General features: G+C 40.9%; 1 protein-coding gene across 1 annotated transcript in view; it reads right to left on the reverse strand.

The window, feature by feature from the left end:
* The window catches only part of LOC139199405 (uncharacterized), a 46,872-nt gene extending 27,979 nt beyond the window's left edge, over window positions 1-18,893 (reverse strand). Inside the window, exons 1-38 of the mRNA XM_070828471.1 lie at window positions 18,817-18,893; window positions 17,976-18,171; window positions 17,665-17,827; window positions 17,458-17,552; window positions 16,914-17,002; window positions 15,509-15,597; window positions 15,331-15,418; window positions 15,123-15,225; window positions 14,732-14,852; window positions 13,643-13,758; window positions 13,311-13,463; window positions 12,433-12,526; window positions 12,236-12,330; window positions 11,922-12,113; window positions 11,596-11,751; window positions 11,182-11,311; window positions 10,905-10,973; window positions 10,381-10,578; window positions 10,158-10,275; window positions 9,969-10,057; window positions 9,693-9,832; window positions 9,189-9,401; window positions 8,082-8,145; window positions 7,888-7,977; window positions 7,418-7,624; window positions 7,083-7,158; window positions 6,743-6,902; window positions 6,508-6,603; window positions 5,021-5,171; window positions 4,720-4,805; window positions 1,578-1,655; window positions 1,332-1,487; window positions 1,135-1,197; window positions 907-988; window positions 702-750; window positions 510-600; window positions 310-399; window positions 133-235 (exon numbers count right to left, since the gene is read on the reverse strand). Coding sequence (XP_070684572.1) covers window positions 133-235; window positions 310-399; window positions 510-600; window positions 702-750; window positions 907-988; window positions 1,135-1,197; window positions 1,332-1,487; window positions 1,578-1,655; window positions 4,720-4,805; window positions 5,021-5,171; window positions 6,508-6,603; window positions 6,743-6,902; window positions 7,083-7,158; window positions 7,418-7,624; window positions 7,888-7,977; window positions 8,082-8,145; window positions 9,189-9,401; window positions 9,693-9,832; window positions 9,969-10,057; window positions 10,158-10,275; window positions 10,381-10,578; window positions 10,905-10,973; window positions 11,182-11,311; window positions 11,596-11,751; window positions 11,922-12,113; window positions 12,236-12,330; window positions 12,433-12,526; window positions 13,311-13,463; window positions 13,643-13,758; window positions 14,732-14,852; window positions 15,123-15,225; window positions 15,331-15,418; window positions 15,509-15,597; window positions 16,914-17,002; window positions 17,458-17,552; window positions 17,665-17,827; window positions 17,976-18,171; window positions 18,817-18,893 — 4,426 coding nt within the window. The remainder of the gene's footprint in view (window positions 1-132; window positions 236-309; window positions 400-509; window positions 601-701; window positions 751-906; window positions 989-1,134; window positions 1,198-1,331; window positions 1,488-1,577; window positions 1,656-4,719; window positions 4,806-5,020; window positions 5,172-6,507; window positions 6,604-6,742; window positions 6,903-7,082; window positions 7,159-7,417; window positions 7,625-7,887; window positions 7,978-8,081; window positions 8,146-9,188; window positions 9,402-9,692; window positions 9,833-9,968; window positions 10,058-10,157; window positions 10,276-10,380; window positions 10,579-10,904; window positions 10,974-11,181; window positions 11,312-11,595; window positions 11,752-11,921; window positions 12,114-12,235; window positions 12,331-12,432; window positions 12,527-13,310; window positions 13,464-13,642; window positions 13,759-14,731; window positions 14,853-15,122; window positions 15,226-15,330; window positions 15,419-15,508; window positions 15,598-16,913; window positions 17,003-17,457; window positions 17,553-17,664; window positions 17,828-17,975; window positions 18,172-18,816) is intronic.
* Window positions 18,894-22,498: the final 3,605 nt, after the last annotated feature.

Here is a 22,498-nt window from a genome sequence, read left to right on the forward strand (position 1 = left end):
TACATTAAACGCTTTGAAAATGTAACACTGCCCACGTCTGCACAGTGTCATGTACTCGGAAATGTATTGGTATCAAAGAAAAGCTTTAGCTCATGGAGCAAATATATGTTTCTGAGTGTCTTTGAGACTCACGGTCATAGTATTCATAGACAGACACGGCAGCTGGTTGTATGACGCCAACTTTCATCGTCTGTTCAATCCTAAAAGCAATCTCCTCTGTTCGCGTGTGAGAAACCTGCAAGTAGAGATGTAAAGAAAGGGTGAGATGGGGATAAAGGGGGACAGAGGTGGGGAACACTGATGACTTACCTTATCCAGGTAGATGATGAGTGAGCCTTTTTCTGACAGGGCTGTGTTCATCTCATATTTTGAAATTGCACGAGCGCGACCTTTGGACAGCTACACACACACACACAAACAGACATCAGGCAAGTTTATTGACCATAAAATACATGTTATTTCTCCAAACAACCTCATGTGGCTATAAGTGTATCTGTGGAATTTCTTACTAAGTCGAGGTCATTTTTGTTTGGGGTGAAGCCAGTTAACAAGCCAATATCCAAGATTGACATGGTGGCATCACGCTCCTTGTCCTTGTACCTGTAGAGAAAATGGATTGAATAATTAAAATAAAAACATAAATAAAGTGGACACAAAGTTAGCATGGCAAGGAGTCAGTATGATTTCTTCATTGTACTTACAAAACCTCTATTTTCAGCTTGTATATCGCCTTGTCCTCGTCCATTTTCTCTGAAGGAGCAAAACATTAGATGAGCATTTAGTTTATTTGTTTTTCTCATAACTGAAAAATACTTGGAAGACAGATGATCAGCAGGAAAAACAGATGAGCAGAAAAGCAAATACAAGCAGACACACATAAAATGACAATAAACAAAGACACATTACCTGGGAGGAGCTGCACTGACAGGTTAAACCTCTGACAGTCGTCGTCTTTTTCTTTAGGCAGAGCGTAATACAGCGACACCATCTGTCACATACATCAAAGTGCATTTTAGAACGTGATAAGCTGACAGGCATCTGTCTTAATAACACAGTCTCAACAAGGTAAAAAGAAAACTTCTGGCCTCATCTGAAATTCAAAGGACCCTTCAACAAACATCAGATTTTACTTACTGTCACGGTTGCTTCTCCTGCACCTGTGGCAGTCACTTTCACATCCTGGTTTATATCATTGATCTGTGTGAGTTTAAATATGCACACGCGCACACACACACACACACACACACACACACACACACACGTAGGGATCAGATTTTATTGTGATTTTAATAGGCCACTGTAAGTTTATTTGTGTGTGTGTGTGATCTTACTTTAGATGTTCTCGTGCCGTAGTGGTTTTCAGTGTTGAATTTGTACTTATCAGGTTTTGACCTGCCTGGCAACAAGATGTCCACATCCAGATCATACTCTGGTTCTTTAGCACTGGCCCAGTAGGCAGCTACAGCCTGGTACACCATTATAGTGGCCTGTAGAGAAAAAAGATTCAGGAAGGTTAGAAACCTGAAAAAAACCCAAACTCATTAATTCTGTATGAAGATGGAGAGATGGCGTGTTACCTGAGTAGATCCATAGCCTCCGCCCACCTTCTGCTGTTTGTTGAACCATCTGACAATCAGTCCGGCGTCTTCAAAGGCCTTTTTTAACAGAAGAGAAATTAATGGCTGACATTTTCTGTGGTTGACTTTGCATTGGATTTTTGATACAAACAATTATGTCTGTGAAGTTTGAGTCTATGGAATAAACCCTGAGAATACTGTATGAAATCTGATGTCATCAAGGCTGATTTACATGTGACTACTGTCGTGGATGTTGCTGCAAGAAGTGTGTCAAAATGAGCGAGTCAGCGCAAAGTCACCTAACAGCGATCTCCACCCTGGCAAAAGCATATATGAGCTGAAAGAATAACTATATTTGATACAGCTCTACCAATGAAGAAATTCACTGTGTCACAGGGCTTAAAGTAGGATTTTTAATTTAGGAGAATGCGCCCCTCCCAACCTCCTCGGTGCACCGTGGACACACCCTGACAACCAGCAACAGTAACGCACAAAAGGGCTGCGCTTTGGACAGCCTTGACCAATTTCACATTAAGGTGCTGGAATATTATTATCTCCTTGTTTATAGAAATGATTAAATACTCATGGTTATCATACAGCAACAGGAACAAACACTATGTATGACATGTTGTCAAAATGTTCCATTAATCAGTGAAGTGAAATATATTGACTGTGGCTATTAGTTGAAAACGTTACTAAATATGATCTGCTCTGCGGACATGCACACAGCTCAGGACCAATTTAACATCAAGGTGCCTCGTTCTGGCCCACTTTAACCCCTGCTGTTTCATTGTGGAAAAGGCCACTGAAAGAAACATGCCTTCAATATCCCCTTTGACTTTGCTACTTCAAATAGTTTGTTCGGTTCTAAACTAACCTTTCAAAACACTCAAGTTACACAATAAGAAAAATAAACTAACCAATCGAGGCAGCGGTAAGACCAGAAATTATCGTACCTGTGAGGTAAAATTACTGTTTTTGTCTGGTGGGATCTGTAGAACAGTATGAAATAAGGTTACCAGTATTATTTTGGCCCATACATGTATGTGCCAGGGTGGTAATTATATCTTCATTACTGATAACCAGATTTTGTGCTGACTTGTGCGTAGTGAAACACATCTTGAAGCAAGATCTATATGAATAATCACACTGAAAATATAAGATGGCACCAGCGCCACGGTGACAGATTTCATTCATTCAATATTCTTGAATTGCAAATATGTATGTTTGTGTGTGTGTGTGTAGCTGTCCAAAGGTCGAGCTCCTGCTATTTCAAAATAGAGGAGTGTTGTTATGATGACTGCCAGGTAAACGGATGTTTTAGTGTGGAGGTTGAGGTCTTTCTTCTGGAAAACCCTTCTTCTGAGTTGGCCGAATGAAGATGATGCTTGTTTGATCCGGTTTTGTTTCTCCTTTTCAATGCTACAATCACTGGAGAGGAAAACGATTCCACTACTGCAAGGGGCTTGTCGGAGATAGTGAAGGTTGGTGGATGAGATGGAGGAGTGGATGCCCACTGGCACAGAACCTCAGTCTTTGCTACATTTACAGAGAGACCCATCCTGCCATAGGCACCTGCAGCAGCTGTGAGTGTAGCTTGCAGTGCGTCTGGTGAGTGGGCCACGACTGCACATCTGCATACTGTAGCTCAATGATGTGCTCAGAAGTCATTTTTGTGACTGCCTGAAGCCTTCTGATGTTAAACAGGTTCCCGTCGAGTCTGAAGTCCACAGTAATCCCACTGTCCTTCTCGATCTTCTTACGGAGCAGCAATGTCACACACAGGAGGAAGATGTTGAAGAGAACTGGAGCAAGGACACACCCCTGACGTACACCAGTGCGCACCCTAAATGGCTCAGATTCCTGACCTCCAGCAGTGACACGTGCCATCATCCCCATGTGGAATTGTTGAAGGAGATTGACAAACCTATTTGGGCAGCCAAACCTTAGGAGGATGTTCCATTGTATCTCGAAAGCCTTCGATAGGCTGTTTAAAGATCTACGTAGGGATACTATCTGGGCCAGGGGTCTTGTTGTTCTTCAGTGACCTTACTGCACTTTTAACCTCCTCAAAAGTTGGTGGGAGATCAAGGTCTTGGATGGTGGGGTGGACAGGTAGCTCATCCAAGACCGAGGGGTCTGTTGGGGAGGGCTGGTTCACGAGGGCTTCAAAGTGTTCCGCCCATCTGTTTGTGATGAGCTTCTGGTCCTTGATGAGTGTTGCACCATCATCAGACTTCAGGGGGGAGACTGAGCAGTTTCTTGGACTGTAGATGTTTTTCACTGCATCGTAAAAGCTGTTCATATTGTTCTTATCGGCATGTGATTATATCTCATTTGCCTTAGATATCCACAACTCATTCTGCAGGGCACGCAGCCTTAACTGCACCTCTCTCCTTGATGTTAGCAATTTCTGGCGCAGAACAGCTGATGTGGGGTTATTGAGTACAGCACTGTGCGCTGTGTGCATTTGTTTGAGCATGATGGTAATTGCGCGTTATTGCGTGTTATCATTAAACCAGTCCTGGTGTTTTCTGCTCTTGTGGCCGATGGATTGTACTGCGGCCTCATACAGCCTGGAGTTAACAGAAGACCACTTATCATCAATGGAAACGTCTGTGCTCAGGAGAGTCTCAATGTCTTTCAGATTTTCAGCCAGAGAGCGGCGAAGGCTGTCCCGATCCATAGGCTTTTCTAATCGGGCGCAATCAAGCCTCCTCTTCCCTGACCTATGTAGACGGATGGCAGGGCGTACTACCACACGGAGCCTGGCTATAATGAGTCGGTGATCTGTCCAGCACTCCGCACCTCTCATTGCACGAGTGAGCAAGACATCTTTTGTGTCAGAGCGCCTTACAATGATGTAATCTAGCAAGTGCCAATGTTTGGAGCGTGGGTGCATCCAGGATGTTTTGTACTTATTTTTGAGTTGGAAGAGTGTGTTTGTAATGGTCAGGTCATGCTCAGCACAGAGGCTTAACAGCCATAGTCCATTAGCATTGGTTTGACCAATACCATGATTACCAATAACCCCATTCCACACCTTGCTGTCCTTCCCCACTCTGGCATTGAAATCGCCTAGCAAGATCCAGTTCTGTCTCATGACATCCTGGTAAAACACACACAAATGGGACATGCTCACCTTAGTCTTGACCAGAGCGAGAAGAGCATAAGATGTGGCCTCCAGTGTATAAATATGTCCCTTAGGTACTGGCCAGTGGGATGACGCTAAGGAAAACACAGACAAATACCTTTGTATTACTATGCTGTACCTGGAAGCATAATTCACTATTAATTCCCTAAACTAAACTAAACTTTTGAGAATTTAAACTATTTAAATTAATCTTTTTATCCTTGTAAGATCATTTGATCCTCAGAAGTGGAGATTCACAATAAACACAAGAGAGCCAAACTAATAAAGGATTGTTAAGGCAAGAACACACCTGCAGAAGCAAACTTAAAGAGAATCTCCCGGTTCAGTTTGTTTTCATTGGCCAGGGCGTATGATGTCATGGCAACAGCATATGAGTTGGTGAGGCTGGGCAGACGCTTCTCCAGGTAGGCCACTGCTTTGTCTACACTGCTTGGCAGACTCTGGACACAAGGGAAAAGAAGGCACACATGGAGAAAGGAGAATAAGGAGAGTCACAGTCACATAATATGGGAATTTGGGGCATCCTTGTTAATTTGCTACAATGTTTAAAGGCAGAGATGTAGACTCCAGTAGAGTGCTCAGTTTCTATAACACAACCTTCATTTAGCAAAATAGCAGTAAAATGACCACTGAACCACCATGAACCACTTTATATTCTGACTAATCTCTACAAACAGATATCATTATGAGAACTGCTCTGCTCATAACACTTATGAGCTTGCTTTTGGTTACACCAAGGTAAACAGTATGTTTGGAGAGCAAAACAGGTGAACAACCCATCAGCTTTCACTAGGAATGAGCTTGGTATTAGCTTTTTTGAATTATCATAAATGATCAAAATATCATGGATTTGTATTTGCATTCATTTGGGTTAAACTATGATGGCTGCATAGAAGAGGAAGCCTTGGATGGAAATCCATTATCCACGTATCTGCTGTCTATTCTGGAAGCCCCAAAACATTCGCCGCCAGCGGCTGAATCGTCATCAGACCGTAGCCAGTGTGCTCAGAGATTCTATTCTGACTTAATGTATCATCATGGTCTTGGACTTAATGCTTTCATACTAATTCAATAGGGTTTCCCAGCAAACACTATCATTTGGAATGTGTCAGATGATTAATTTCAGCACAATTCACCATTTGCTGTATTCCTCCCTCGAACAGCAATTGTCCAATCATAGCTCAGCAACTTTGACTAGACACATCAGGTTATGTTAAAAAACATGTCCTGACTCTGTGAAAATGTATTGGATGTTACTAGGTTTATTTTAACATTTCTGTCCTTCTTTGCTATATTTGGAGATCTCTGGTAAACATTATCAAAAATAGCATCATGTTTGCCATTTTAACTGGTTAGTGATGATCCCAAGAGCCGGTTCACTGAGAATGTTTGAGGCACAAACATAATGTCTGAAAATCTGAACAAGGTTACACTAATCTAAACAAATAAGTCGAATTTAACATTTTTCCTTACCATACTTATAATGTTAGGACTATTACATTGCAATATAATTCTTTTTTCAACCTACTCATAGAGCAAATTTTAGCTCGATTAGGTATCTAGCTACAGTTGACAAAATCTAGTAGTGTCTCCTGGCTAGAAATTAAGCTACCATTTGTCTACCTCTGTTTGAAGTGAAGAAACAAATTGTTTCAAAAATGATTTTCAAGTGGCTTAGTAAACAGCATCATAATGGTTCAATGCTTCACACAGCTTGGGTTTTTCCAAACAGAAATAAAAGAAGTGAGGGAAAGAGAAAACAGAGGAGATACTCACATTAACAGTGGCAGCACATAGTGTGCGTGTCTCCTGCATAGCGATGAGGCAGAAGGCCGTCATGGAGGCGTCTGAATCTGAGCCGCGCACATCACCCTACACATGTACACACACGCAAGCAAGTTTTTATTAATATAAGATGACTGTCAATGACATATAATTGTTTTCATCTTGATTAGATATGCCTTTTATTATTAAGATGAAGAACTGATGTTAGTGAAATCAGCACACGCACAATCATCTCTCCATGGTACACTCGTCCAACTTCTCTAAACATGCCGTCAGGTTGCTGTGCGTTGAGAATCAGAAACTTGACAGCGTCACAGATGTGGCCGCTTTGCACTGCAATCAGACCGTTGGCCATGGCAAACACTTTGGCAACATAGGCTGTCAACCTTAGAGAGGAGAGGAGAGGAGAGGAGAGGAGAGGAGAGGAGAGGAGAGGAGAGGAGAGGAGAGGAGAGGAGAGGAGGTGTAACAGGACAGTTTCATTTATTGGCACATGACTTACATCCAGTCAGAATCTAAGTAGGATTTGTAAACAACTGAAACACACAAATCTGTGGATGACTCACCAGGAGCTACTTTGGTGCTTGGGCCACACAGCAAAAGACCCATCAGTTTTACGGTATGTGAGCTCTCTCTCGTAGCCTGGAAACAAATAAAAACACACAACGTTTTTACAAACTGTTATTTAACTCTCTACTGAACCTTATCCGCAGGGAGCTAGTTTGAGGAGATTGATATTTTTTTCTGTAATTGGAGCATCTTTGAAATTATTATCCATTGTACGTCTATATGTCTGTATGTTCCATTCAGATCATCTTCTTCTCAGGATCCAAGGGTCCAAATCCCACACAAAGTGCAATTTCTGGTATGTGTGCTAATGAATACTTCTGTGTGTTCCTACCGGTTTTGATGTGTTGGAGGGCTTCAGCACGTTTCTGGAAGCCCACAGCTTCCCACTGGTTGGTTTTGTCCAAATATGTGGTTGCAATGACAGGTAGGGTCATGTGAATCATGTTCTGCTCTCCACAGCCTGAGGGCTGGTAGATCAAACTACCCATTGAATTCCCACTAATGGCGTTCTCCACCAGTGCAGCTACTTGTTCTCTCCCTGCACACACACACACACACACACACACACACACACACACACACACACACACACACACACACACACACAAACAAACAACAAAAAAGAAATGTTAAAATTCAGTAGGAAGAAACAACTAAACAAAAACAGCCAGTGAGGTGGTAATTTCCAATTAACCAATTAACCTCTGCATTGGTGTTAATTGGTATATTATCACCAATGAGGATTTCATTGTACAGGCAAGTATCTATAACATGCCCAAATATAACATTATTATGTCTCACCTGTCACAGAGATCTGTGTGCTTGTAGGTGCATTTGGTACCAAATCTTTCTTGAGAATTCCACTATTGATGACTTCTATTTGTTTACCATCTAAAGCAAGAAACAGTAGACAAGTTGGGTAATCAGTTAGCAAGTGATGAAACAGAATATTACTAAATTACTATATAATGTGGCTTTGTAATAGGTAAACTCACCTACACCTTTCTTAATAGGGTTTAGAGTTATAGTTTGAGGAGATTTAACCAGCACGCCCTCTGGCTGGAAAAACAACAATAAGTACAGACATAAGAAATTGCAACTATTTTTGAGTGATCTTTATAAGGTGCTGTGAACATAACACACAATATGGCTTGCTTATAAAAAAAAATTCAATTTCTTTTTCTTGGTTTTAGATCATACAGTATAAATTTGCATCAGAATTTAGCCCCAACATGAGAGATCACTTTTCATTTCCCCTTTACAACTGACAGTCAATGGTGCTTTTTTAAAAGCATGCCCACAATCACTCACTAACCTTAACGAAGCTCCAGTAACCTCAAGAAAATAGTCATTTAAACTTCAACCATGATGTTTGGTTAACCATAACTATGTAGTTTTAGTGCATAAACCTAACCACAACATAAATATAGTGTTGCTACATAATTAAATTGATAATTTAACAGTAATGTGTGTGCATTTCTGCACAAACAGCGTATGTTGTCATTTCATTTGGAGGACTTGTGGAATATGACTTGACTACACCCTAAAACAAGTAGCTATATACAACATCCATGCTGAGCACCAGTCCAAAGTGGTTGCATCTATTTGATAGTAGCAGCAAATACTTTCTAACTATAAAGTTAAAGGTCAGAAATAAAAGTTTTCTCTCATGAGTACCACAGACATGGTAAAAAAGGTTCTTTCCTAAATATCCTTATTTTAATGATAACTTTTTTTTTTCATCTGTTAATTTTTCTTGCTCTTTTTGCAGATATAATATAGAAAAATGATATGTAGAATAAATAGAAATGTATAACAAGAGTGCATCTTGAACCTTGACATAAAAGAAGAACCTGGGAATATAACCACTGACCCGGTGATCAAAACCTTTTATATCACCTTTTATATCACCACCAAGTCTGTAAACATAGAAGAGAAAACTATTCGGATCAGGCCTAGAAAATTGCCTCTAAGGGCTTCCGTAGAAGTTTAAACAAGCACTTTTTTTTATTAAAGCTTGTCCATTTTAATGCGATTAGAGAACAGTTCTAATATGGTATAAGACCACTCTTAACTAACTACATGGAGCACACTTCTCTTACCACCACCCGCAGCATCTTCATGATTCCATCACTGAGTGATGAGTCTTTAATGGCTGCTTTGACCTCAATGCGGTATTGTCCTTCCTTCATGGGAATAATGATGAAGGGTACAGATCGTGTTGTTTGGGGCCCAACTCTGACCTCCTGACGATACTTCCCATGTTTTGAGGCTGCGCTGCACACATGCTCCTCTTCAATCAGATCCACACGCACCTTGAAGACGAGACAAAGGTGGAGGAAGAGACCAAGATATGTTTCATTGATCAATGATGATGACCTATATTTAGTGGATTATTAGGATCATACCTAGCAGTTTTATTTTAGGCTCCAAATTTGAAGTAATGTTTTATATTGTCTCATGAAAAGGCACACTGAAAATAGCAATTGCAAGGATTCCACCTTTCTGGGGCTGACCACTATGTATGCAGCTATTTCACTTATCATCAACATCGTGGTCTTATTGGCTCTAATCTGAAACACTGGAGCAGAGTGACACAGACTTACAAGCGCATCATCTGGGCTGTAGTTGTGGAGGATTGCTTTAATTTCCACCTGCTCTCCCCGGACAGCAGCGTAGGGCAGTCTGAGATCAATGAAGAATTCCTTCCGAACAATTACCTCTAACGAATCGCCAACACAGATTCCTTAAAGATGAGAGGGACGGAACAAAACATGTAATCAAACAGAGAAAGAATGAAAAGTGTAAGGGATGAAAGAGGAGCATGTCTAAACTGAAACACAACTGACACTCAAGACAGATTTTAGTCACTGAATCCTCACCGTGAGTTCTCGACAGGCTAATGCCAGTGAACTGCCAGGTTGTGATTGAATCTTGCAAAGGAACACTTTTCACAAATGTGGTGGTGGCACTGAAACAAACAAAGAAAAGTGTAAAGAGGTAAATTGGTAAATACTAACATTTGTGGTGAAGTTATCAGTGTGTGTGCACTTGGGTGTCAGTAGACTCACCAGTTTGGTGAATGTCGAGGGCAAGCAGGCAGTTTGATATCTGACCACAGCCAACTTTCAGGGAACTTGGTGCGGGTAAGGATTTGATTGCTGTCCATGTAACTCGCATCCTCCTCACCTAAAGTGTCATTAAAAATGTTACTATTGTTCTTTGGGAGGCAATGACCAACTACCAGTGTGACCATGGAAAGTATTCACCCCATCCTATGTCCCCATCTCTTACTGCGAGCCAGTTGGAGGCTTTCCTCCTTCTTATCAGCTCGCTGGCTTTCCATCTCTTTGCAACAGTGCAGGAAGGCCTCGACACAGGATTGACCGTCCGTGATGTACTCGCTGCGAATCTCACAGTTGTACGAAACCGGGGTGTTCTTCATGCCATCTGAACAACAGTCACGCTGTAGTTGGTCTTGATATTTACTCACTGGAAAGAGGGTTGTGGAGGAGAGATAGAAGTGAGTTCAAAAGTTGTAAATGAAACTTTTTCAAATGAGGAAAATAAAAAAAGAATTTGTCCTTCTGGTTGAGTCAAGTCAGTTTTATTTACATTCCCTCCACCCTTAGAATCTTGATTTGAATAAGGAAAAAATGGGAAAGGGAAAAATCTGGTTTCCTCTCTCTACACTATTGGACAGACTTTCAATAAAAGTAGCTAAAACGAGTTTCAGCTCACTTTAAACCTGATCTATGTGACAGAAGATGACTGAATATGTGGTGACTGGGTAGTCCAGAGTTGCTTGTGGTTCTTACATAAGCTGGTTGTGACGTCCATTATTGTAGTCCTTCGTTTCCTCCTGCTGGGGGCCGGACATTTCAGTTCTGGAAATGCAACACAGACTAGATCTTTAACAGAACCCAACAAGGTGAGACGCAGACTGGATTTCTGCTTGGTATAAATGATATCATGCTCTGAAAATCAGAGTAAGGTAAGATGCGTGGACGAGATGCAACACTTGAAGCACTCGAATGAGGAAAGCCTCTCACTATCTAGTAATATGTCATGGGTATACCAGTGAGGTAGTGTTACCTTGTCTGTATACAGTCCCTGAAGCCGTGCTGGACTCGAACAACAGCCCAGCATCATAGAACACACTCATACCATCCTTCCCTCCACCTGGGGTGCAGCCTGTGTCATACGTCTCTACAAGGTCCCACACCTGAGCAGGGTGGAGGTCACACACACACACACAAAGAAAGAAAGACATACAGACAAGACTTAAGGTTACAGTGTGACAGGTAAACAGACATCTGTAAACAGTTCTGATGTGGCATTAGAAACATGTAACATGCAACATATTTGCTGCAACATATTTATACTGGACATTGACTACTTGAAGCACTATTTGAAGCAACACGCTAACAAACTTGAAGGTAAACGTGTGTAATTTTTATTTGATATGTAGCTTTTCAAATCAAACCACTTTAAGAGTATAGAAAGTGCCTTTTTCTGGGTGAGGCGGTGCTTGTTGTTGAGGACGTAGACGCCTTTGTCAACTGCCACCAGTCCCACTGTGGCCCCAGGGTCTCCAGTGACCTTCAGACCAAACATCTTGCGCGGCTCAAAGGATGGAACGGCTCTTGATGATTCCAGTTTCAGCTAAATGTGAATGACAGGCCAAAAAATGAGACATGCAGTTTTGTATTTGTTAGCAGTTACGCACATGAAAAATATGTCCTAGAAATATACGACTATGTCTGTCAGATTGTGTGTGTTGGGTGTATTCTTTGTCCACTTAATTTCTGCTATATCAGTGTTGTGTGTCTCACCGAACCCATGCAGGAGTCTTTCACATCCACCCAAACAGAGTCTGACACCACTTCATTGCCATCTGTATGGTAGTAGGCTATGATGCGGAATGATGGCAGCATTTCTTTGGTAATGGGAATTATCAGGGAAATCAGTACTTGGCCTTTAGTCTTGTAACGACCATTTGTCACCAGCTGACCTCTGCTCAGGACCTATGGACACACATTTAGACATCAGCACTCATCCAACTTAAGTGTATGTACTACACAGGCTGCGGGATGCAACAAAATGAATGACATATGTGCACACATGCACAGGTGTAAAAATCTCTCACCAGGTATGTGATGTCATTGTTTTGGTTTAACTGCCTGTTGAGGTTAAGGTTGATTTTCAAGTTGTCTCCCAATTTCAGCTCAGCTGTATCCACACCTGCAGAAATTACATGTTGTGATGCGTGCTAGACACTGAAAAGATCATGCTGCATATTTTGCCACTGCCACCACCATGGCCACCATTTCATATGTCCCTCACCTATATGGATAAAGTTGTTGCTTTTGGTGGTATACGGGAGAGCTTGCATGTTGGCTGATGCTTGTCTGTCACGTGAAATATGGGGATCATTGGTCTTTGCCTGCAATTAAAGACATACTGTGTTAGCATGCACAAACAGCCTAGCAATATAAGATTTCTTAGCAAAAATACGTACATGTATAACTCTAATCTGAATTGATTTAAAAGGATTTTTGATAGCTTTTCATACACAAGCTTGACACAGAACAAAACAGTGGTCATCACTACCAAATACAACATTTTTGAGTCTGCATATGGTAATACATTGTTCATTTCATACATACATATTCATTACATATTGCCATTTATTTGGGTAAGACAAAAAGTGGGTGTTTAAATCTCTTAAGGTTAAGGTAGTTAAAGATGACACTGACCTGACAGTTTTCAGCCGCCTTACCCAATTCTGTTTATACCCTTAAAGCTACAATATTCGATTTTTGGCCACCAGGGGGTAGAGATGTTGTGTATGTATCAACATATCCTGTATTATTGGCTTTAAAAGTTGGTATAAAATCTTCTTTCATATCCAGCAGACATATAACAGACTTTAACATTTGGAGTCATCGATTTTGGTGATCTACATTTGTTTTGGAATCCACCTACTCTTGAGAAAGATATTTTGGCCTTAAGCTTGAAGACTAGGACCGCAGTATGACCACCATTTATATACTGTATCGTAAATGTGTGAGCAACAGAACCGAAACAACGCGTTAAGGAGAGTGAAAATCCGGAGAGAGCTATTGGGTTGGGTGATAGCGTCAAAAATGATGTGTAATGTAAAATAAAGCTTCTATTTGTCAAACGGGATGTAACGCAAAACATTTTTAGAGATTTCAGACACTTACGGTGATTGCCAGACTCTTAGTCCCGGCCTCTGTATTGATGGTAAGCTTTGCCATGCCATTAGCTGCTGTGAAGCCATGCACTTGGCCTGGATCGACAACAATTGGAATACCTTCTGCTGGAGTGTCATCAGGATTCACAACCTCAACCTGCCATCAGAGACACAAACAGCTGAACAATTAGAAAAGCTAACTGTTTGACTAAAACACATCTGATTAAAGTCAAACTAATGCGATTGGATTCACACTAAGTGTTGTGACTTTTGCTGAAGTAGAAATATTACCAGACTTTTTCTGTCAGTTTGAGTAAATGGAAGTAAGTAACTTACCGCAACATCGAAGGACATTCCTGGTTTGTAATATTTTGGGGTTCTCTTGAAGGTGATGGTGTAAGGTGATGTGACAATCTGGATACCTCTCAATTCTGCCTCCACCATTTCACTACCTGTGAATTCATGCAGAAACAAACACATTTACACACAAACTGATTACATAAATATCTCTTCTTCTTCTTGATTAACTCATACAAAAAAAACAGGGCCGCAGCATGGTTCTGTCGAGCCTGAAGGCGCATGTCACATCATGCAGACACGCGTGATGTATTCACTGAGAGGCCTGTGGGCACCAGAGTTCAACTCACACTGTAAGCGCCCAGCGACTTAGTTGCCCTAGTGGTCATTTCTTCAAACAAAACGAGTATTCATTACCTAGGCTACTGAACTAGGCACTGTGTGTGTTTATGTGTTCTTGTATTGCATACTTAATGGGGCCAGAGAATTGAGAGCCCACAGTGTTTTGTGGGACATTTGGATGGACCCACTGGGAAAACAAAGTTTTTCTGAATTATGTTGTCATTGACAAAACTAAAAGTGTCAAAATAGTAGTTGGGTCAGGTTAGTGTTCTTTAGTTTCAGTTTACATTGTCTCTGTGGGAGGTCCCCACAAAGATAGCAAAATGAACTTCATGTTGTTCTTGGGAACCTGCAGCTTTTATTTTTAACTGTACATTTACTGTGAACCTTTAAGGCTTGCATTCATTGTCACTACCTTAAATGTATCAGTAAAACTGAGAAGTGTATAGCCCGAAAATGTTCTTGAGTAAGACTAGAAATTATTCTGAAAAAAAAATTCCATATAGTACTACCCACCACGACCCAGGGACCCTCATAATATAAGTGCTGAGGGGTGTGGGGGAGCCTAGGGGTCAGCTCATGTTATAAATACCAGGGGCCTAGTGGTCAGCTTGCACTGTGCTTATTGAAGGCCCGGTGTTTAACTCTATACAGAAGATTTAGGTCACTCACGACCCTGAGGCTTGAGGGTCTCAGGCCCCAGAGCATTGGCCCCACTGAACAGGTCCATATTCAAGCTTTCAGACATAACATAGTGAAAAGACACAAACACACAGACTTTCTTACCGCTCTCCGTCAGCACACTGACAGCTATAAATATGGAACTTCCCACCAGGTCATGGATGTTTATGAAGGTCTGTGTGATGTGTTCTTTCTTCAGTGTGACCGATCCTTGACCACTCACAACCTAATGTGATATAATACACAACATTCATCTTGAAATACAGTCAGTGAACAGATGGAGGTACTTCATAGATCCATCTGTAGATAGGAATGTGACAAAAACAACTGCAGACTTCTGAATAACAAGAAATCCTAGACATGTTTTAAGAGAGTCTTGCAGATTTAGTAGCACTGTTGAGGTCCAAGCTGTAAATCACATACTGCATAGGACACACTGACCAATCAACTGGCAAAATGGTAGAAATACAGTAAAAGTATAAAAGTAAGCGCTCACCGGCACATTCTGAAGAGAACCTGGAAAGCTTTTCTTTTGACCGTCTTGCATAACCCCAAACACCACAAAGGCCTTCCCATCCACCTCTTCACCAAACAGATACCTAAAACCACCACAGAGGGACATGTTTAAGTCCACAATGAAGTAAACCAGGACAATTAAAAATGACTAACAGACTAAAAACTACAAAACAAAAACCCTCACGTACGTAGCTTTGATGTTGACGGTGAGCTCTTGACTGTCCACGTAGAAGAAGGAGCTCTGAGGCGTCAGTTTAACCTCAAAACTGGGCAGCACTGAAAAGTAAATGAGTGTTATTGTGTGTGCAATAAAAGGTAAACAGTAAATGACTGTTACAGTTGTTACAGTGATGATGAAGGACTTACCGTATTCTTTGACCTCAAACTCTGCAGAATAGCTCTGCTGTGGGTTGCTGTGGAACTTTGCCACCACTTTCCACAGTCCGGAACTACAAACACACACATGAACACATATTTCAATAATCAAGCAAATAATTCAAACATTCATAACATTTAGAGATGGAAAGTAGCACAGAGATCAGACTTCAGACTGCATGAAGTTATTTGAATGTCACTCAAGTTGAGATATACACAAGTGAGCAGCTGCAAAGATTGATTTCTGTTTTGTTCTATGCATCTGTACGTATTTGGAATTAATATTTAGACCTAAACAGACAAATTACTTGGCAATTTAAAGGAGTAGTCTAACATTTTAGCAGAGATTTTGATAGGAAGATTGATACCTCTGTCCAATAAATATAAGACTACAGCCAGGGTTGCCAGATGTAGGATAATTATTGTATTTTTATGGTAATTTTGCCCTCTGTGGGATGTACTATCAATTATGCCAAAAGTGTCATATTGTGCAATCATTTGACCATTTTGTGACACTTACACTTAGTATTTCGTTTTAGTCTATGCTGTCAAATTTCAATGGATTTCCCGACATGATTAGGATAGCAAAATATGGATCTCATGTCTGTGCTCATGCATCTGTTCTCACATGACCTCTTTAAAGCCAGTCATGCTCAGTGACTTTCCTACTCCCTCTGATCATTTTGCACTGTTTCTGTATTTTATTGTTTGTTTTTATACCCTAAATAAAATGTATTATTATTATTATTATGGCGATGAACGTGACTCACGAGCAAGACAAGCGTTCTTTTGTGTTTTTTTCCAAAGAAAAAAAACATCTTGTAATTCGATTTTATTATTATCAAGCTTGTTAAGAAAAGTTGTTTAAATACGTGTTTGTAAAATTACACAATTATCCCTATTTGTTCTCGTGGTTATGACCCATGTAAATTATTATTATTATTATAAGACTCTGGACTCACCTGGTGCAGTAATTTACCTCTGTGTAATAATTTGTAATAATAATCTTTTTTTATTCATACTTTTATATATTTATATTTTACTTTGTGTTTGAAGTGTATTCTTATTCTTATTCTTATTCTTTTGGAGCTGTGTGTAACAAAAAGCCATTTCCCCCTGGGGATTATTAAAGGAATTCTGATTCTGATTCTGATGATCGTTTAGCTCAAAATATGATAATTTTACTTCTAAACCTCTGATACAACAGTTTAACATTTCCCATCTGGCAACACTGACACTATATCCATCAGCCAGTAAGTTCGGCAACTAACTATGCAGAGAGGCAGGGTATGACTATTTTTCACTTACAGATTACAAATACAGCTGGGAGGAAAGTAAAGTAAAATGTAACCTCACCACTACCAAGTTTAAGGTCCAAATAAACTGAATTACTCACCTGACAATTTCTGAAAGTTGGTAATCTCCTGAATGCATCCCTGATTTCAGAGAGACTGGATCAAGCGGTAAAATTACGCCGTCAGGGGTCTGAAAATAAACCACATTGAACGGGCGTTAACAGTGAGCCATGCCTGTTTGCAAATTAATTTAGTAAATCCATGTGATATTCAAGCCCTGCGAGTTCACACTCATTCTTGCCCAGTGTCAGCTGGGATTGGCTAAAGCCCCCCTGCAACACAAGGACAGGGACAAGCGGTATAGACAGTGGATGGATGGATGGATGGATGGATGGATGGATGGATGTTGTATTTATCTAAGCCTGGTCACTGTCTATATTTCCTCTTATTTCTTTAATTTATCTCCTGTGGGTAAAGGCTGCAGTCCAAATGCAACTCATCCACTAGGGGAAACAAAGATGTGTTTACTTATTTTAGTCATTTGTGAGGAAGGGATCTGCTGTTGTTTAGATGCTTTGTGCTTTTTACAGCTGATTATGTGATACTGCATTCAATTATGTGCTCATCAAAGATCAAATACAATACCACAATCTCAATGGTGATAGAAGCATCAGTTTGGGTTTCCTCATCCCTCTCTACAGGCTCCATACGGGGCGTCACTGCAAACATCCTGAAATGAACTGACACAGAGAGAGAAAAGTGTTCATTGTGCTGCTGAAGGTTGTAGGAAGGTGTATCTATGTTTTAGTCATGTGACTGTTAAACAACTGTCTTTCTTTCTTTTTAAGTCACCTTTGCTGTTGGGGGTGTAGAGGGTCTTGTCAGTCTGGATAAAGATGTACCCGGACTGGAAGGACACCAAGACGACTTTTTCCAGCAGTCGGTCAGGGAACTGAGCTTGCAGGTACACATACTGCTTCATGGTGGGATCCCTGCTGAAGTCTCCAGCAGGGATCTGAATCCAGTATGAAGAGACACAAGCAGTGTATGAGAAGCAGGATGGGGTGTATCATTTGCATTTAGAGATTCTCGATCTCTTGTTTGTGGTCGTGATAGACAAGAAACAACAGCATACACATGTACAGTAACAATATTTCATGTACCGTTATTTGTCCTAAGTCCTGAAAGTTTTTCCCACTTGTGAGGGTCACTGAAGTGGATGCCAGTCTTTTGTTTTTGGTTGGATGGTTCATCACGATGATTTCGACCCTAATGTCTCCTCCAGTGCAGTCTTGACACTCCACAAAAACGTTTTCTGCTGTTCCTACCCGCAGCACGTTGGGGGCAGACATCACCTTCCTGCAGAGCAACAGCCAGAGAGAAAGAGAAAATATTCTGTTGGGACTGAACAGAAAGAACTGCATGCTTAACAGCAAAACTGGGAAAAGAAATTCTGAAAAAAATACAGAAACTGATTTTTTTGTCCCCTTCACTTATCCCTTTAATCATTGTGCAACCCTCAGGTTTATCTTTGGGGGTCCAAAGCTCCAAGTTGAGAACCACTGCCTTAGTGTCGGCATGGACTTCATTCACAATGAGTGATCTATTGATTATCTTGATTAAGATCCCGCTCTGGATCAACACAACATTGCATCAGTGTTCTCGACTCAGTCTGATGTATCTGGCAACATGCATCTTTGTACAAATACAGTCTGACCATATTTCACTTTGACTTATGTGACATGCACTGCAAACTGGGTCACAGCCCCTCGTTATGTAAGACATGGGCAGGATGGGACTGACTTAAATCAACTTAAACGCTTTCTAAATTGGTTATAAATGCGGAGACGCCCTGATAATGTTGTTGCTCCCATTACAGTTTAACCAAGAACAATCTGAGTATCAGGAAACTGAACAAACAAACAAACTGTATGTTTTAGCTCTGTTTTCTGCGAACTAATTCAAACCCAGGGGAATGTGTAAAGGTAAGGCAGGTGAACTTACAGTGGAGCTCCATCAGCCGGAGATGTGAGGGAGGCAAAGGCCAGAGAGGCCAGCAGCCATGGCAGAGTCCTCCTCATCCTCGTACCTGATCCTGATCTGCTGTCAGTGTGAAGCCTCGCTCCACAGCACCCTCCTTTTATCCACCCTCTCCTGCACCTTCACCTCACTACTGTCTCACCCGTCCTCCTCCCAAAGTGTACACATGTGTAAACACAAACACATCAACCCATGATTTCCCAGCAGCAGTTGAGAAACCGCTCAGTTCAGATAAACATTATCTCAACCCTGACGAGAAAGATAAACAGTAGAAAATCAATGAGGGTTTACAGGTTTAAGTAACTTCTTCTCAGCAAAGTTACAGGGAAAAAACAGCTATTCTGCATTGATGAATTTTTGAATGTTTGTCGTTCTCGTTTTCGTGTTTGGGAAATGTTTGTCACTTGCAGATGTCTGATGAATCAGTACATCTGCACATAATCAAACATATCGAACATGCACAAATGCCATTGGGGAGAAAGAAAGAAATGTTGAGTAATTTCTGAGCAAATACTGCATCTGGCAGGGCTTTTTGGAGTTTCAGCAGCTGGGACTTTTCTCCAATCTGATGGAAATATATTATTATAGTTTATATATATATATATATACACACATTTACTTATTTCGTGAATTATATATATATTTGTACATGTATTCAGATCATTCTGTGGCTCAGTGGAGTCAATGATTTACATTCAAATCCTTTGAATGTTTGCATCAATAAAGCCTGATCATATTGTTTTGCATTTAAATATTTTTCACAACATTCCTTTATTTCTTGGGCAGGCTGAGAACTGACGACCACCTTAACCCCACATCACCAGGGTGTCGAACTATTCTGAAATATTATTTGTGGACTGATAAATGATCCATTTGCTTTGCGTTGAATCTCTTTAGTTTAAAATCTGTGAAAAGTGATTGTTTTTTTTACCATTTTTGGCCTTCTAATTTTCTATTCATGTTTTACAGTTCACGTAAATGAAAAAATGTATGTCTTTGATGTAAACTTTCATTCCAGATGACTCATTCCCTTTTCATTTTTAACTACTGATAAGCCCCAGTTCAGCCTGAAGCAGCCACAGTGAGTCTGTTCTGCACGTCAGGAGCCCTCCTACTATTTAGACATGAGCAAAGTTCGTTTGATTAGAACTAATAATGAAAGTAGGCCGAGCAAGACGGCAGATTTCCCGGACAAACAGCTGCCTTTTTACCTGGCACAAGGCCTTTTCTCTGTATTCATTAATCCTGCTATGAACCGTGATATCAGAGGGCTTCTGGCAGAGCAAACACGATTAATCCAAATACTTTTTGTACTGAGCTCTGTTGGAGATTTGAGTTCAAGCAAATACAACATAAAAAAAAATTGGATTGCTGGATGGTTAAAAAAAAAAGAAAAGAAAAGGAGAACGAGAGAGAGCGAGCGACTGTTTCTGATTGGCGCAGAGGGGACAGGTGACCTGGCTCATTTGCATATGGACAGGTAAGTGAGCGTGGAAGTAAAACAGCTTCACCTACACGGACCTCAGCCTGCCATAATGTGAGCTCTGTCGCTTTCCTGGAGCACCGAGCCTTGAACCAGGAGTCACCACAGGGCACGTCGGCCGCCTCACCTGAACGCCCGACAACCTGCAGGTAACTCCCTTTGACTTTATCACCTTTAAACCCTCTAAATGGGAAACGTCACGTAAACCGGCGAGTGGAGCTACAACCGAAAGCGACTTCGCTGCACGATCTCTCTCCCCCTTCCTCCCCCGTGAGTCACCTGCCGCCTCTCGGCCCCACCTGTGCTGAGGAGGTTCCGGTTAAACAGGTGGAGCAGGACCCGCCGCATTCCGCCAGTGCAGAGACGCGCATCCGCTTGTGGCAATGTTAAACTGTGGTGGGTGCGTTGGTGTGCTTTATGGAGTTCTCAGAGTCTGTATGAGGTTTCTTTGCACGACAGAAATAACCTCGATCTCCATTGTGAAAGGACGTTTATAGTGAGTTTATTTTGTTTTCTTATTTTCTTTTCTTCCTCTACTGCAGCATTATGTACATGAGTAGTGTCTCTCCTCTGGTATTTCCACCAGGAGTTGTTGTGTAGTGTTAATGCTGCCTGTCCATGTAAATGTATTAATTATAGCAATGCAGGCACAGGAAGGCATCATTTATTTTAATCATTCTCTAAATTTTACCGTTCAGCATTTCTAGGCCGCAGCCTCCAATTATTATCATTATCATCATGATCATTTATCATCTGCTGATTATTTGTATGTATCATATGTTTCTTTTGCTGTTATTTAAAGGGAAGACGAGCAACAAGTCCTTTCATTTGAGTAGATGGAGCAAGCACTTTTTGGGGGGTATTTTTTGTTCCAAAAGTGTCTCAATTCAATAAATGCCCGTTCATTTTTCTGTAGGCAGATTAACCGGCTGCTGCTTTTTATTCACTGATTGTTTTGCACACAGTATTCAGTAAATCAGTTTTTCTTCCTACCTCCACTACTGTCTGACTTTCAGTGTGTGACGTTTTGTTGGTCTTTTGGCAATGATACACTCGCTGAGCAGAAACTCCATCACCACTAAAGAATGTAATGCAGTGTGATACAACAGTTGCAAATACTTCCTGTGTGAAACACACTCAACAGAAGCTTTGCTGTTTGTGTCGGAGACTACAATTACTTCCTGATGTCGTTGCATTGGACTAAATGATATTTAGGGATGTCTGACATACAATTCATACCGAAATAATGTAGTGCCATTGTTTTTCTCAGGGACACTTGTAGTGCTTACTAGTCCACAAACGATCCCATCTTGACTAAATCATGGGCTCCTCTTTTCACATTTTAGCCATATCGCAGTGAGTGTTAGAGATGAAGATCTTTCTCCTGGTCTTCAGAGCTCTCCGAGGCCTCAAAGAAACATGCTTCCTTGACAGCTGATTGGCTGTCACGTCACACAGGTCGTATGCCTGTGGAGTTTTTAGTCTCTTTCTATTTACCCTCAGACAAACAAGGAATCTGAATATGTCAACTTGGGCATTATGAAACTGATGGATATTTTTTACTATAATCTGATATTTCATAGACCAAATGATTCTTTGATCTATCAGGCAAATCATCGACAGATTGATCAATATTGAGAGCAGTCATTTGTTGCACCTCCTCTTTATTTAGTCTGGCACATACTGCATGCATACACCTTTCACAGTGATGAGACCCATTCAAGCCCCGAGCTGGCTTTGTATTTATTTCTTTTCTTTCCTTAATTTTTCAGATGCTCCACCGCCATTTGTATCTTACTGATGCTGTCGGTCCAGATGTAAGGACACGGGCCTCACGGAGCTGATCGATACTTTAAATTCCTCAGGGAGGTGAGTTCAGATTAAATACGGTCGCATGATCTCATCCCTGCATGGCTGTTTGATAGCAGGGAGACTTTTGGAACTCTTTGTTTTATAGACCTGTAATTTCTTAGTAAGTTTCCTGGAAAGAACTATGCACTTTGGTACTGATCATGGGAAAACATGAATTCCCTCAAAGGAAAAACTCAGTTTAAACCCACAAATATATTCATTCATATTATTAAAAGGATTATTCTCACTCCAATTTCACTTTTATACTCGCGTTTAGACAAATTTCACAATTTTGCATATTCAGTTGACCTG

The sequence above is a fragment of the Pempheris klunzingeri genome, chromosome 3 (assembly GCF_042242105.1).
Source record: "Pempheris klunzingeri isolate RE-2024b chromosome 3, fPemKlu1.hap1, whole genome shotgun sequence".
In the NCBI taxonomy this organism is placed as follows: Eukaryota; Metazoa; Chordata; class Actinopteri; order Acropomatiformes; family Pempheridae; genus Pempheris; species Pempheris klunzingeri.